The sequence below is a fragment of the Cebus imitator genome, unplaced genomic scaffold (assembly GCF_001604975.1).
Source record: "Cebus imitator isolate Cc_AM_T3 unplaced genomic scaffold, Cebus_imitator-1.0 Scaffold72, whole genome shotgun sequence".
NCBI classification, from domain to species: Eukaryota; Metazoa; Chordata; class Mammalia; order Primates; family Cebidae; genus Cebus; species Cebus imitator.
The window spans coordinates 6,525,011-6,539,848 of NW_016107387.1; the positions used below are offsets into that span (position 1 = coordinate 6,525,011).

At 56.2% G+C, this 14,838-nt stretch overlaps 2 protein-coding genes across 3 annotated transcripts in view; both read right to left on the reverse strand.

Annotated features, from left to right (window-relative positions):
* Positions 1-3,337: 3,337 nt before the first annotated feature.
* EFNB3 (ephrin B3) lies at positions 3,338-11,020 on the reverse strand. Its single transcript, XM_017531596.2, has 5 exons — positions 9,007-11,020; positions 6,465-6,757; positions 6,186-6,278; positions 5,973-6,077; positions 3,338-5,549 (listed from the first exon to the last, which is right to left on the reverse strand). The coding sequence occupies exons 1-5, from the start codon at positions 9,126-9,128 to the stop codon at positions 5,140-5,142; spliced, it is 1,023 nt and encodes a 340-aa protein (XP_017387085.1). The 5' UTR covers positions 9,129-11,020; the 3' UTR covers positions 3,338-5,139.
* A 206-nt stretch (positions 11,021-11,226) lies between these two features.
* WRAP53 (WD repeat containing antisense to TP53) overlaps positions 11,227-14,838 on the reverse strand; it is a 16,637-nt gene continuing 13,025 nt past the window's right edge. The window contains exons 4-10 of one of the 2 annotated variants that reach the window (XM_017531593.1): positions 13,846-13,934; positions 13,186-13,276; positions 12,946-13,078; positions 12,179-12,387; positions 11,885-11,988; positions 11,604-11,738; positions 11,227-11,489 (exon numbers count right to left, since the gene is read on the reverse strand). In XM_017531593.1, coding sequence (XP_017387082.1) covers positions 11,243-11,489; positions 11,604-11,738; positions 11,885-11,988; positions 12,179-12,387; positions 12,946-13,078; positions 13,186-13,276; positions 13,846-13,934 — 1,008 coding nt within the window. In that variant the 3' untranslated portion in view covers positions 11,227-11,242. Of the gene's footprint in view, positions 11,490-11,603; positions 11,739-11,884; positions 11,989-12,178; positions 12,388-12,945; positions 13,079-13,185; positions 13,295-13,845; positions 13,935-14,838 lie in introns of both variants that reach the window. The other variant, XM_017531592.2, reaches the window with a different exon arrangement.

Genomic DNA, 14,838 nt, shown 5'->3' on the forward strand with positions numbered 1-14,838 from the left:
AAAAAAAAAAAAAAAAAAAAAAAGCCCACTGCCACCCCTTGCCCCATTTCCCTTTCCTTAAAAACCCCCAACACAGACACATACATACATACATACACACACACAAACACACATGCACATGCACATACACCCCTCGGGCTGAAAAGTCTGAATTCTACAGCTCAGCCCCAGGATAGCCTCAATCCTATGCAGTTTGGGGGTGGTTGGGGGACAGCTCTAGCTTCTGTGGCCCCAGCCCTCTCTGTTCCTTTACTTCCGCTCTGCCTGCCTTCTCTGGACTCTGTCAGCAGCTGTGCCACAGCCCCCAAAAAAGCTCAGAGCATCATCCTTGCCCTCCCAGAGCTTAAAATTTAGTCGAGGAAAACACAAGTCACAGACACACAAGAAACAAAAGGCAGGGAGATGGAAGACTGGGTGAGATCAACTTCCTAAATGTGGATTTCAGACTGTAAGTGACTACTTCCCTCCAGGCCGGGGCTAGGGAAGAACGGGACACATCTGAAACATGCATGTGGTGGTGTCATCCTTGTTTTTGTTTGTTTGTTTGGGGCGGAGTCTTGCTCTGTCACCAGGGTGGAGTGCAGTGGCACAATCTCTGCTCACTGCAACCTCCACCTCCCAGATTCAAGCGATTCTCCTGCCTCAGCCTCCTGAGTAGCTGGGACTACAGCCACGTGCCACCATGCCCAGCTAACTTTTGCATTTTTAGTAGAGACGGGGTTTCACCACGTTGGCCAGGATGGTCTCGATCTCTTGACCTTGTGATCCACTGCCTTGGCCTCCCAAAGTGCTGGGACTACAGGCGTGAGCCACCACCTTACTGTTCCCAAACACACCACAATCTCACCTCTGTGCCTGTGCACGCACTGTCCCTCTGTCTGGCGTGCCCTTCCCCCTTTCCCCAGTGTGCGTGGCTTACTCTTGTCTCATTACTGAAGGTCCTGTCAATGGCATCTCTTTCAGAGGGACCTTCCTGACCTCCTTATCTTAAGCAGCTCCTGGCCGGGCACGGTGGCTCATGCCTGTCATCTCAGCATTTTGGGAGGCCAAGGTGGGTGGATCACCTAAGATCAAGAGTTTGAGACCAGCCCGGGCAACATGGTGAGACCCTGACTCTACTAAGAATACAAAAATTAGCTGGGGTGGTGGCAGGTGCCTGTAATCCCAGCTACTTGGGAGGCTGAGATTGAACCCAGGAGGTAGAGGTTGCAGTGAGCTAAGATCACACCACTGCACTCCAGCCTTGGCAACAGAGTGAGATTCCACCTCAAAAAAAAAAAAGTAAATAAATAAAATAGGCCAGGCATGGTGGCTCATGCCTGTAATCCCAGAACTGTGAGAGGCCGAAGCGGGTGGATCACAAGGTCAAGAGATCAAGACCATCCTGACCAACATGGTGAAACCCCGTCTCTACTAAAAATACAAAAATTAGCTGGGGGTGGCGTGCACCTGTTGTCCCAGCTACTCAGGAAGCTGAGGCAGGAGAATCACTTGAACCCGGAAGGTAAAGGTTGCAGTGAGCCAAGATCATGCCACTGCGCTCCAGCCTGGGTGACAGAAATAATAAATAAATAAAGCAGCTCCTTGTTACTCTCCGTCCTCCTCATCCTGTCACTCTGTTTGGTTTATATCCCTTTCACACCTGAAATCGTATTATGTCATTCCCCACCTAAATGTGGACTTCATGAAAGCGGGGACGTGGCCTTACTCACCCTGTCCTCCTGGTGCCTGAACTGGTGCCTGGAACAAAGTCGCATTTACCATGCTGCTGAGCGAGTGAACGAACAAACAAATGAACAAACAAATGTCTTCCTGTGCCTGTAGTGGTTTTGTTGTAGTTGTTACTCTAAGAATATGTTTGTGTATTTGCACAAAGCAAATAGGATGGCATGTGTTATTCTGTGTGGAAGTCACTAGCATTTTCACATAGCTCAAAAGACACCCAAGTCACTACACATGTGAAAGGCAGTGGGTCTTGGGCTGTTTGAGTGGAGCTGCGGGGAGCCTCTGGATGCCAGCGCTCCAAGGGGGCGTGTCCCAGGCACTGCGCAGCCTGTGCCGTTCCTCTCCCCGGCTGTGCATCTGTCCCCAGGTGTCTTCCTGTCTCTCAGCATGTTCTGATGTCTCGGCTGCTCTGTGAGGTGCTTGTCTGTCATGGAGACTGTTTATCCCCACCTCTCCTCCCTCTTGTCTCTCCACCTGTGCCTCTAGATGTAGGTGGAGGGGGAGTCTCCCTGAGCTCCCTTGCCCCTCACACACCGCCCTGCCCCAGTCTTGGACCCCTCCCTTTCTCAGTGGGCCCTGTTGCTGGGCTCTGGGTTGCCATAGTGACGGTTGCCAAGTCCCTGAGGCTGATAGCCAGCGATGGGGCTGTCGGCTCCATCCACGCGGGAGGCTGAGGGGGGCTTCCCATTGTGTAGAGAAGGGGATGTTGCCATGACAACCAACCCCCACTAAGGGGCAAGGACCAGCCTTTCCACCCCCCACGAGCCTCCCCACCTCGGGCAGCTCCAGTGTGGGCTCAGAAGGCAGGAGTAAATTCCAGACAGCCCAGCACCTGGTCTCCCAGCTTTCAACTCCCCTCCTGTGGTGCCCGCACCTTTCAGGACCCAGGCATCTTGCTCAGACAGGCAGGGGGAGGAGCAGGGGTCCCACTGGACAGAAGAGAGGAAGAGGGACCCCTTGACCTCCAGGCAGATGGGAGACAGCGGGAGGGGACCTAAAGTCAGGGGAGGGGCAGGGAGGGCAGAGGTTGTGACCCCTGCTGACTCGCTCCAGTGATGCTCCTGATGGCTGCTTTTGTGGTTGGAGAATGGGGCTAAGTCTAGGGGGCTGGGCACCTGGGCTTTTTGGGGGAGAAGAACCTTGGTTATGGGTATACAGGGAGCCAGGGTACAGGCAGCTTGAAGCCTAGGTCCCTGAGTCCTTCCTAATTCCTTCTGATCAGTCTTATCCCTTCTCCCCACGAGTTCCCTACAGCAAAACTTCCCAAGGGGTGGTAGGGAATAGACTTTAACACGTGAAGATGTTTTTACCACTTGATCCTAATTGTGACTTGCCCTGTCTCCGGTGCTTTGGCTTAGCAAGGCACTCAGACTGTCCCCATGGACGAACTGGCAACCTCACTCCTGCCTGGGTACCTCTCTCCCTCCCCTGGAGGTGACACCTTCCTCTGCCTTCTCTCCCAGCCCATTTTTACCTCCTCAAGCACTGCCCACCTCACCACTCCAAACTAGCCCTATGCCGACCCACTCCCCGTGGCAATCCAACCCTCAGCTAGAAAGCCATCCTAACCACATCTTTGCTCCAATTCAAGTCCAGTCATTCTCCAGCCTTCTTGTCAACTTTTGAAGTTTTTTATTTTTTATTTTTTTGGTTTTTGTTGTTCAAATTTCCCTTTTACAGTAAAACTAGTGAGGTGACGGAAGACCCCGCCACCATGGCAATATCAACTTCCTGTTCCCCAGAAGGAGCGATTAGAAAAATCAGGAAGAAGCTGGGAACTACAGCACCAGAGCAGTGACTTGACCTCTGGTGGACAAAGCAACCATCTTGGCTGGTGACTGAGGTGGCCAACTTGGTGCCCAACGGCAGCTTTTATCTAATAAAACTGAGCTGGGAGGAAACTGAGGCAACACCCAGCTGCACACTAGACGGCAGGAAGAGGTATCAGCTGGTCACCATGGAAACAGCGGCCTTTGCTAAGTACCACTGTCAGCTAGACCAGCCAGCAGGCCACCATTTTGGTTACTAAGAAGGGAACTGTGTTGAGTCTGAAAGGAGTCAGAAATGGAGGATGGAATGAGCAAGACACCCATCTGGGTTACTCGGGGAGAACACATGGGTTCTTGGGGTAGTCCTGTTGATTAACAGAGATTATACTGGGATAATGGAAAGGAAAGAACAAGACAAATTGGGCCTGCCACAGCACATGGCAGTCATCTTAGCTGTCCTAAAATCAGCACAGAGCACAAGGAAAGGGAGATCTTGGGAAGTGCCACTGAATACTGGGAAAGTCCTTCTCGGTCCACCTCTGTCCTCTTACAGTCAGTAAGTTCCAGCTTCCTCCTCCAACAGGAAGTTCTTCCCGCCCTTCTTCTCCACAGAGTAAGAACCATCCACCTCCCCCCCCCCCCCCCCGATCCCCCAGACTAAGCCACTTGGAGTTCCAGCCAGACCACTTCCTATTTCAGAAGTGCTACTTCCTGTCCTGGATGAAGGCACTTCCAGTTCCTGCTGCACTGCTTCTACTTCCCAGGCCATTTCTGTCCAGGCCTGGTCACCTCTTGTCTGGAGCAAGTCACTTCCTGTCCCAAGTGGCCCATTCGGCATCAGACCAAGTCCGTACATGTCCCGACCGGTTCATATCTTGCTATTGGCCACTGGACAAAACAGGACACTTCTTCTCATGGTAGCTGTCATGACCCAACCACCCCAAATGGCTGGAGTAAGTATGTAAAGGCCTGGGCCAGGGCAGAGAAGGGAGCCCTGCTGCCAAGCCCTGAGCTGGGGTGGAGTGCCAGAGCCTTCCCCATAAGGCCCCCATTTTTGGCAGACTGAGGGGAATGGTTGGTATGAGAGGTCGGAAGGGGGCTGATAGCTAAGGGGAGAAGTGCTTTGATGCCCCTGCCCGGGAGATGGGAGAGGCACAGGATAAGAAGCCAAGAGGGTGAAAGGAGATGTGGGGAGGAGGATGCTAGGGAAGAACAGACCTAGAGACAGAAGAGAAGGAAAGAATAAGTGATAGAGAGAAGAGAAAACCAGTGAGAAGCAGAAAGAAGCGGTGCCAACCAAATGGTGGACCGTTCCCGCCCCTAGCTCTGGGTGGGTGGGGGGACAAGGATGCCTGGGTCACAGTCAGAGAGGAGGCTGAGCCTGGGCCCCTCCCCAAGGGAATAGGACCCAGGGACACTGAGACAGAGGAGGGCACCCATGGCCAAACGGGAGGGCAGGAGGTGGTACAGTGAGAATCCTAAGGAATCCTGAAAGTGGACACGAGGACAGCAGCGGGGAGGAGCGAAGGGGCTTATAGGGCACAGGGGGCCGAGGAGATGTTAGAGGTGTCCCTCAAACCAGGAATTAAACTGGAGGAGCACCCCAAGAAGGGCTGGATCCAGGAGAGCCACATGGGGAGAGCCCTCATACCTTGTAGTAGATGTTTGGAGGGCTCTGGGGGGGCCCATCCTGCACTATATACACAGGATGCCCGTAATCACCGCTCACCTTCTCATAGTGGGGACAGAACGGGGGATCGGTGGCCCCGCCGCCCCGCAGAGCTATCCCTAGCTCCCCAGGCTCAGCCTCCCGAGGTCCCATCCCCCCTCCACCCCCCAGGCCCAGAGACCCTCCCCTCCCGAAGGAGCCAGGACCAGGGTGGCGACTCTCCGAAGGCTTGGCCCGCCGTCTCCGCCAACACATGGCACCCCCAGCCCCTGCCACGCCCAGCAAGAGCAGCGCCAGCCCCCCTGCTGCCCCAGCCACTGCGGGCATGCTGGGAGGGGGCAGGGGGCCTTCAGCACCCCGGGAGGTTGCATTGCTGGTGGGGTCACCTGGCAGGGAAGGGGTGAAGGAGGAAAGAGGGGGAGGGACTGAAGGAGCCACCTGGGCATCTGGACACCCTACCCTGGGGGTCCCCATGGGCTTCCCTTGTAGGGCCCAGGCCCCTTGGGGACCACACCTCCCCTCCCCCGCCAAACCCTGCTCAGAATCCAGGTGTCCAGCCCTTCAGCTTCCTGCCACAGAGTCCTCCCCACTTCTCTGACAGCACTGATTGAAGCACTGACTTGGCTAATTAGTTCTAATTGAGTCTTTTCCTCATTTGGCTTCCATTCCCCTCCCACCCTCCCGTCCTCTCTTCTCCTCTTTCCTGTATCACCGCCCCCAAAACTGAAGAGGGAGGGTGACGGCAGGGCAGCTGGGGTCTGAGAGCAGAGGAAACTGGGGAAGGCGGGGGGCTGAACCCTGGTTCCTACCTGGCACATTCTCCTTCCCAGGCTCCAGGCTGTGGGCTGCCCCTCGGTCTCTTTCCATGGGTATTTCAGACACAGGTTTTCGGGGAGCAGCCCCTCCTTGGGGACCTGAGATGAGGAAGAGCCAAGAGAGGCACTGAAACAACCGCCCCTGACCATGATCGTCCTGCCCCAATGTCCCTCCGATCCCGGGAGGTGTCCCCCAGCCCTACTCACTTTGTCCCACTCGGAGAAGCACCTTCATGCCTCTGGTTAGGCACACACCTCCCTGCAGGCTCTCCAGGCCCTCCCGGGTCCCATCGGATGTGGCTGGGAGGGAAAAGCCAGAGGGAGAGGTTGGCACTCCAGAGTCTAGCCAGGTTCTGGCCCCACACCCTGGTGTGAACACCGCCTGAGGGAGCTGGGGTCTCCCTCTTGGCTCCAGTGGTCCCCCTCCCTCTCTGCTCAGTGTCAGGAGCAGCCCCCAACTGACTTGTGCTCTCTGCCCAGCAGTACCAATGATGTAGTAATCGTGGTGCGAGCGGAACTCGTGACCCCAGAGGTTAGGGCTGTACTCCTGAAACTTGATGGTGAAGCGGAGATCCAGGTCTGGCCGATCACAAGTGAGAAGGAGGTTTGGAGCAGGGGGTGCCTCACAGCGCCGGCCCTGGGCACCCCCTACCAGGTACAGCTTGTAGAACTCATAATTAGGAGAGGAGTGGGGGCCAGGAGGCCGGGCCCGGGGGCAGAGCAGGTCTAGCCGGTCCCCGATCTGAGGGTAGAGCACATAACCACCCTCTGCCTGGAACCTATGGGGAGGAGGGTGAGGTGGACAAGGAAGAAATGTCAGAGGCCTGGCCCCCAGAGCTTTCCCTCCCTCACCCCGAAACCCTCCAGGACAGCAATCCTCAGCTCACACCTGCCCGCCTTTGTCTGAGTGGAAGTCTGTTCTTAACAGAGCAGGCACCAAGGACTCTGTGCGTTCACACTGGAAGCAGCAGGAAGCCAGGCTCAGAGGTCTCCTGCCCCTTGGTGTGCCCAAATGCACTCTTCAGCCCGCCCTCACCACATGCACACTGCCATCTCCCGCTCCATCACCAGCCCTGTTGCCATGGCAACAGGATGCCAGTTACCAAGGAGCTGGCCTCTCTGGAACCACACAGCCCACCCCTCCCAGGTGATTTCACTATTTCATGGCAGCCAACCATGGGGGCAAAGCCTCCCCTCCTCCAGGCCACCACTGAATTTCAGGGATTTCAGGACATAGGGGGCGGGTCAGGGAGGGGCTGTGTGGAGGGTGATCCAGACCAGTGCCTTAAATTAGCCAGGTAATAGGACAGAGGGCAAATGCCTGGTTTGGCCATGACCATCAATGGGGCCGATGGGAACCAGGGTCTAGAGACCTGCTGCCTGAGTCATTCTCCTGCTCAGAATTCCACCCTGGGTCTTAGACTTCCTGGGGCAAATGCCCTATTGCTTTGGAAAGGAAAGGAATTGACTTTTCTAACCATGACCAACACACTTCACCATCTCCTTGGCCAGAGCCCCCAGGCATCCGCTGTCCCAGCACAGCCGCAACTTGCCAACCCTACAACCCCTTCCTGGGCATTAATAGCTGAGACAGGGTCTCAGGACTGGATCCTATGGGACTGCTACTTGACATCTTCTCAGACTCCCAAGTGTCCCACTCCCATCCCACATCCAAAAGAGCCCCCAGGACACCCCAACTCCCTTTTCTCTACCCTGTGAAAATAAGCTTATGTTCTCAAGCTACACACCTAATACTCAAACTGCAGCTGGGAGTTGGCGGGTGGGTGACTGAGTACAGAAAAGACATTGAGATTATACCCAAAGAGATCCGGGAGAAAGAGGGAGAGATGGCAGGGTAGGGAAACGTGAGGGAGGCTGGGAACTAAAGAGAGGAACAATAATCCAAACTCTCCATTAATGAGCACATAATAAATTTCAACATCTTACCGCTAATCCTGGTAATAGCTGTAAGGATTGAGGATACAAACTCAGAAAGGTTAAGTGACATGCCCAAGGCCACACAGCTTAAAGCGGCAGAGCTACGATTAAGACCAAGGATTTGATGAGCTCCAAAGCCCACCCGCTTCTCATGACCTCATGCAGTCTCCCCAGGGAAGTAGGAATTCTTCAAAACACAGAACTCTTTTCCAAGCGGCAAGTGGGATCTGCATGTAGGCAAGGGACCCAGACGACCTCCCAAAGGTTCTGTCCTACCCAGCGTGACTTGAAGTTTCATCTGACCCCTTGGCCTCTTTTCAGAGCAAAGCAGGCAAGCCACGGAACAGAGGGTCTGATGGAAGAGTTTGGATCAAAGATGGGGGGAGGGAGCAATGGAGTCCTCAGGACTCCAGAAGCAAAAGGGAAGGAAGGAGGGTTCCGTGGGTTGGAGGCTTCTTCCAGAAAGACGCCTGCAAGCCAGGAAAGCAGGAATATGTTCTGGCTGGGAAATCGTTCAGTCAACAGTTCACCAACCCTCTGGCTGTGCGGCAGAGTTGGGAGACAGACTGTCAAAGATTGTCAAAGAGCCTTGGGGAAGTTGTCCCCAGAGCCCCCAACCGAAACCCCCTTGCCTCACATCTTAGACGCTGAGTTCCTCCAGCGGGGAGGGAGGCACCCTGCCCTGCCTTCCCCTTGGCGACTCACAGCACCTTATCTGCAGCTCTCTCCTGAGAGCTGACAGTAACCAGGCTCCCTCCAAGCCCAGCCCCCCCCCCCCCCCCGACGCAGGCCTCCCACAGATCCAAATACCCACCTCACTGTCCTCCTGACTACCCATGAACTTTCTTCTCCTTGCCCCTTTGGGGTCTCCAAACTCCTGACACATCCATAGCACCACCCGCATCCAGCTATGCGTGGGACCCGGAGTCTGGCTCCCAAGATCACCTGTCTAGTAACCCACCACACATCAGATCACCAGCGCCTTCCCTCCCGCCTCCTCCCTGCCCACAGAAGCCAGCCCCCAAAGTCCCCAAAGCTTCCCTACCCACTGCCCTAGGGTCTGGGGTCTCCCCAGCCCCAGGCCGCTCACCTCTTATTCGCCGAGTTCCAGTAGACAGGTTCCAGGCTGAGCCCAGACACCAGCCCCAAAACGCCCAGCAGCAGCAGGGCCCCGATTCGCACGCCCCCCGGCCCAGAATGGGGGGGCCCCATGACCCCGCCAAGGCCTGGGGGGCGGGGCACCAACTCCCCCAAAGTCGCTCACCCCTTGGGGTGGCTGCCTTGGCTGCCCGGCTCTTCAGCCCGGACCACCCCGGTGGCTGATGCCCCCAGCGCCCACGCGGACCTGCTTCCTGCTGTGCCCGCGCCCCCGCAGCAGAGCGCTCAGTACCACCAGAGCCCTTCCAGGGGCCGTCTGCAGGCGCCCTACGCGCCCCCGGCCCACGCGCCAGCACCCCGGGATCTGTGAGCCCGCCTAAGTGGGGGACTGAGGGAGCCGGGGTCTGGGCGGGGGCGGCATGGGGCGCCGGACCACGGAGCGAGGAAGGGGGCGCCGAGCCGGAGCCCCAGCCTCGCCGGGATTGAGGGCAGCGGGCTAAGGGAGGAAACCAGTCCCGAGCCCAGGAGGGGGGAGTTAAAGGAGAGGCGGGGAGGGGGAGAGGATGGTGGAGGGAAAAACCGGAGCTGGAGCTCGAGGCGGAGCGGGCGGCAGCATCCCGCGGCCCACGCCCCCCACACCTCCCTCACCTCGCGCACCTCCCGCCCGCCGCCCCGCCTTAGCCCCCGGCGCGAGCTCTCACGCCCCCTTTGTCTCTCCGAGCCTCTGGCTCCGGCTGAGTTCTGCCCGTCTCCCCTCCTGCCCTCCGATCGCCCAAGCTGCTGGAATCTTCCTCTCTCGAATCCAGAAAGGCTCTCGCCCTCTCCACCCCGAGGAACCCACCCCTTGCGCTCCTGCAGCCTCCTCCTCCATCCCAAAACAACACTGCTGCTCCCGGCAGGTCTGGAGAGAATAATAATAACCTTGAAGGCTTGGCACTTTACAAAGTGCGGCGGAGCTGATTGTCACGACTACCTGTGTGAAGTGGGAGGGGCAGAGCTAACGATCCCATTGCAGTGATGAGGAAACTGAGGCTCAGGGAGACCCCCATGACTTGCCCAAGGTCACACAGGAAGTCTAGGATAAAGCTAGAGACCAAACCCAGGCTGCTCAACTACCACTCCTGGGGTCTCTTTTGTCACCACTCCATGGACCATGTGCTGGTAACCTGGGGGTTAGTGGAAGACAGGAGTTTAGGGGATACACTTGGGCCTTTCCTAAGGCGGGGGGGGCGGAGAAGCCGGGCTGGGAGAGGCAGGGGCATACCTACAACCCCAAACCGGCACTGCTGCAGGAAGGGCTGTTTCCAATTATCCTGGGGGAAGGGAGGAGTTGCCTTTTCGGGGGTAAGAGCCCTGGCTTTCAGCACCTCTGGGCAGGGGTGACATTCCTCTCCTCTCTCAAGCCTCCACAGGCCTTTCGTCCCTTCCCTTTGTGAGGTCCAAAATCACATCCCCTGCTGGCAGTATCTCTTCAAAGACCCCCCATTCTCAGTGTTTGGGAAGGTGTTAGGTGGAGGAAGGAGGAGTCACTGCTTCAAATGACACACTCGTCCCCCACCCCCAAAGACAGAGCAGACAAATGGAGAAACAAGCCCAGCGACAGCTGCTGAATGAATAAGACCCTTGCCGTGCCCTGCATCTAACGGCAATACCAAAGGTAACGACTGTATATTTTTTGACACCTTTACTCTTTCGTGTGTGTCCTTGATTCTGGCAACTGGGTTGCCTGCCTCCTGGGGAGCCCTGGGGAGGGGAGGGGCAGGTTCCTGCTCCCCTCAGAGCTGAGTAATGGTCCCCGTGCTGCTGGAACACGGCAAACAGTGTGGAGTCTAGGTGACGGTCGCCCTGTCTGTCACTGTCTGCACAGTCTCACACGGTCACACCCAACAGTCTGACCCAGCTCCTGCTCAGCCTGGCTCACCCTGACCCCTGCTGCCCCCACCTTGGGAGTGAGATTTCAAACAGGTTTCCCCCTTCAGTTTACCAAGTTGCCTAGCAACCAACCAGTCAATGGCATGAAGCCCCACCCCCACCCACTTGACTTCACACCAAGCTCAGCCACCCCATTGGCTCCCGCCTAGTCCCACCTCTCAACCCCTGGTTTCAGGAACAATATGCCATACCCACTGCTGCTGGACACGGGAGCCCACCAGTCCCCCTGCCCACTCCCACCTCACTCACGTGCCTCCCCAAACAGACACAAAGACTCTAGTATCATAAAAACCTTTTTATATAAGCTCACTGTCACCTCCCTCCATCCCTCCCTGCCCTTTCTCGCCATGGTGGTCATCAGGGATGCTGGGGTCTGGGCCCCCCCCACACCACCAGAGCTGAAGCCGACATTCAAGGTGGACATGGCGCATGGAGAGCAGGGGAAGGCCCAGCTCTGGCTCCCCTTCGTCCCCACTCTCTGTGGGCTCTGGAAACACACGCTGACCAGAGGCAGTAGCCAGGAGAGGCAGGCTAGGGTGCAGGCTGAGGGAGAGATGAGAGGGTCTGTCAGCACCTTCAGTAAGGACACTTGCTCCCTCTGGGATTCACCTCCCTCCCCAACCCAATCCCCAACATCTCTGGAATTGAAGTGAGGACCTCACGCCATTGGTGCAGTCCTTTTGAGGCAGAAAACTCAATACAGGCTCCGGCTTCCCATCATTGCCAGGCTTGCCCGTGTCCCACACCTGGACGGCCCCGCTCGTGCTGCCACTCACTAGGAACTGCCCAGTCCTGGGAGAGAGAGGAGAGATTTGCTGGCAGAGGCATCACCCCCGGGGCAGGAACCCCCCACACCCAGGGGCTGGGACCCCACAGCTGGGCCCTGACATTCCTAGGCTTATCAGGGCCCTGTGTGGGAAGGAGCCACGGCCACTCACGGGTCCACATCGAAGTAGATGCGCTGATTGGTGGTCACCTCTCGACTCAGGGACCACAGTGGGTAACCAGGCTGCCGGAGATCCCAACACAGGAGCTCAGCATCCTAGACACAGAACAGGACCTGGAGTGGCCCCCCAAGCCCTAGATGTCCCTGCCTCCCTCAGGGTCTCCAGGCACTCCTTCAGCTTGGGATTTCTTCCCCATCCCCATCCCCCTCCGCCTACACTGCAGACTACATCCCCACTCCTGCCCCGCTGCCCAGCTGCTTTGAGCTCTCACAGTATGACCCCTACCTTGCGGGCTCCTGAGAAGAAGCGGTTGCCATCAGGGTGAAAGCAGAGGTGAGTGATGCCCCCTTGGTGCCCTCCCAGCAAGGCAAGAGGGGAGCCATCATCCCAGGCATACAGACCCAGGGAGCGGCCGTAGGAGCCACAGGCATAGAGGGGCTGGGCTGGGCTGAAGGCTATGCAGGAGATGATGCCGCTCTGGCCCTGCTTTTTTGCTAGAGATGGAAGGAACAAAGTGGGGAAGGGGGCAATGGCTCCTGGCCCCAACCAGGCGAAGCAGAGCTCTGTCTCCCATCCCAGCACCAGCATGCTTGCACTCAGCATCTCCCCCATGCTGTTTGTCATGAGCAGGATAAAGACCTCTGATGCTCCCCACATTTGTCCTCCCAAATGACCTAAACACCAAGCCCCACGCCCCACTTCATCCCTCTCAAATTCCAGTTTTTCCTTGGAGAGATGCAAGTTGAAGCCCTACAGGAAAACAGAATCAGCTTCATGAAAAATTTTCTAGAAAGATTTCAGAGACCAAAAGCTCCACAGCTGAAGGGCATGGGTTCAGGAATTAAGCTGTCCTTTGACCGGCTGGTTGACCTTGGGGAGGTTCCTATGTGCTCTGAGTGTGCTTTCTCCTCTGCCAACTGGGCTGCAGCTGCCTCCCAGGGCTGTACACATGACGGCGTGAAACCCCACAGGTGGCCCCTGGCTCACACAAGGCCCTATGCAGGTGGCAGCACCCTTCCCTCTCCTCCTCCTGTGGAGGCACAGATGCTTACCAAATGTGGCTCGGACCTCGCAGTCTCGGCCAGGCCGGGCCGTGGAAAAAACACGCACAGTCCGGTTGAACCCACAGAAGAGCTGGGAGCCATCCGGGGAGAAGCAGAGCGAATGGGCTGCCGTCAGCTCATCCTGGGTAAAGGAAAGGGCTGAAAGCAGGTCTTGCAAAGCCTCAGCTGCCCTAAAGGAAGGAGAGCTGGGCCAACAGAAGTACTAGGGCTGAGTGTGAAGGTCCCTACCAGGTGGTTGTAGGCACGAAAGGAAGCCCGGAGCTCTCCAGTGAATGCGTCCCAGATGTGAATAGGGTTCTCCCGGCTGCTGCTGGCCACGCTGAGAGAGACATGGACACTGAAACCCCGGTGCTGTCAAAGGAAGGGGAGGAATGGCCGGGCGCGGTGGCTGATGCCTGTAATCCCAGCACTTTGGAAGGCCGAGGCAGGTGGGTCACCTGAGGTCAGTTCGAGACCTGCCTGGCCAACATGGTGAAACCCGTCTCTACTAAAAATATAAAAATTAGCCAGGCAAAGTGGTAGGCACCTGTAATCCCAGCTACTCAGGAGGCTGAGGCAGAAGAATTGCTTGAACTCGGGAGGCAGAAGTTGCAGTAAGTAGAGATCATGCCACTGCACTCTAGCCTGGATGACAGAGCAAGACTCCATTTCAAAAACAAACAAACTTAGCTGGGCATGGATTGTGCCACTGCACTCCAGCCTGGGTGACAGAGTAAGACTCAATCTCAAAAAAGAAAAAAGGGGAGGAAGCCAACTGACCAGCCCCTCTGATGAGCATGACAAGCTTTCCTCTTCTGAAGACGCCTGGCAGCCATTGACTCTCCCAAGGGGACCCGCTTGAAACTGGGTGGTGGGGTGGCGAACGGGGAGGCAAAGGACATTACTTACTAGGAGGTGTCTGGCTGGGCTGAGGACATCAGAGAATACCAGCAGTAATCATAGATGGTGTCACCTTCCACCATTCGAAGGACAGGGACCTAGACAGAGACGTGCAAATGCCTGAGTCACTCGGAGGGAAACGGTGTCTGAGGCACGTGCCTCTAGCAGTGTTGTGAGATGGGGTGTATATACGGAGCAGAGCCTGTCTCAGTGTTCAAGGGCGAGCTCAGACTTTAATGTCAGATTTAGCCACCAAAAGTCATATAGATTCATACTTTTTACTTTCTTTTAAAAAGTTTTTGAGACGGAGTTTCATTCCTGTTGCCCAGGCTGGAGTGCAATGGCGTGATCTCGGCTCACAGCAACCTCTGCCTCCCAGTTCCAATAGATTCTCCTGCCTCAGCCTCCCAAGTAGCTTAGATTATAGGTATGCGCAACCACACCAGGCTAATTTTGTATTTTTAGTACAGACAAGTTTTCTCCATGTTGGTCAGGCTGGTCTTGAACTTCTGACCTCAGGTGATCTACCCGCCTGAGCCTCCAAAAGTGCTGGGATTACAGGTGTGAGCCACCATGCCTAGCCTCTTTCTTTTTAAACACTTAGAGAGGAAGAAACAAATAATAATACCCCAACCGAGATACAAAGAACTAACCAGTAATTCAAATATTTAGTGAGTACATGTTAGGTGCCATTTGATCCTCTAAAAAAATATTAGTACAAAAATTAGCCAGGCATGATGGCGGGCCCCTGTAATCCCAGATACCGGGGAGGCTGAGGCAGGAGAATCCCTTGAACCCAGGAAGTGAAGGTTGCAGTGAGCTGAGATTGCACCACTGCACTCCAGCCAGGGCAACAGAGAGACACTGTCTTAAAAAAAAAAAAAAAATCGGCCGGGCGCGGTGGCTCACGCCTGTAATCCCAGCACTTTGGGAGGCCGAGGCGGGTGGATCACGAGGTCAAGAGATCAAGACCATCCTGGTCAACATGGTGAAACCCCATCT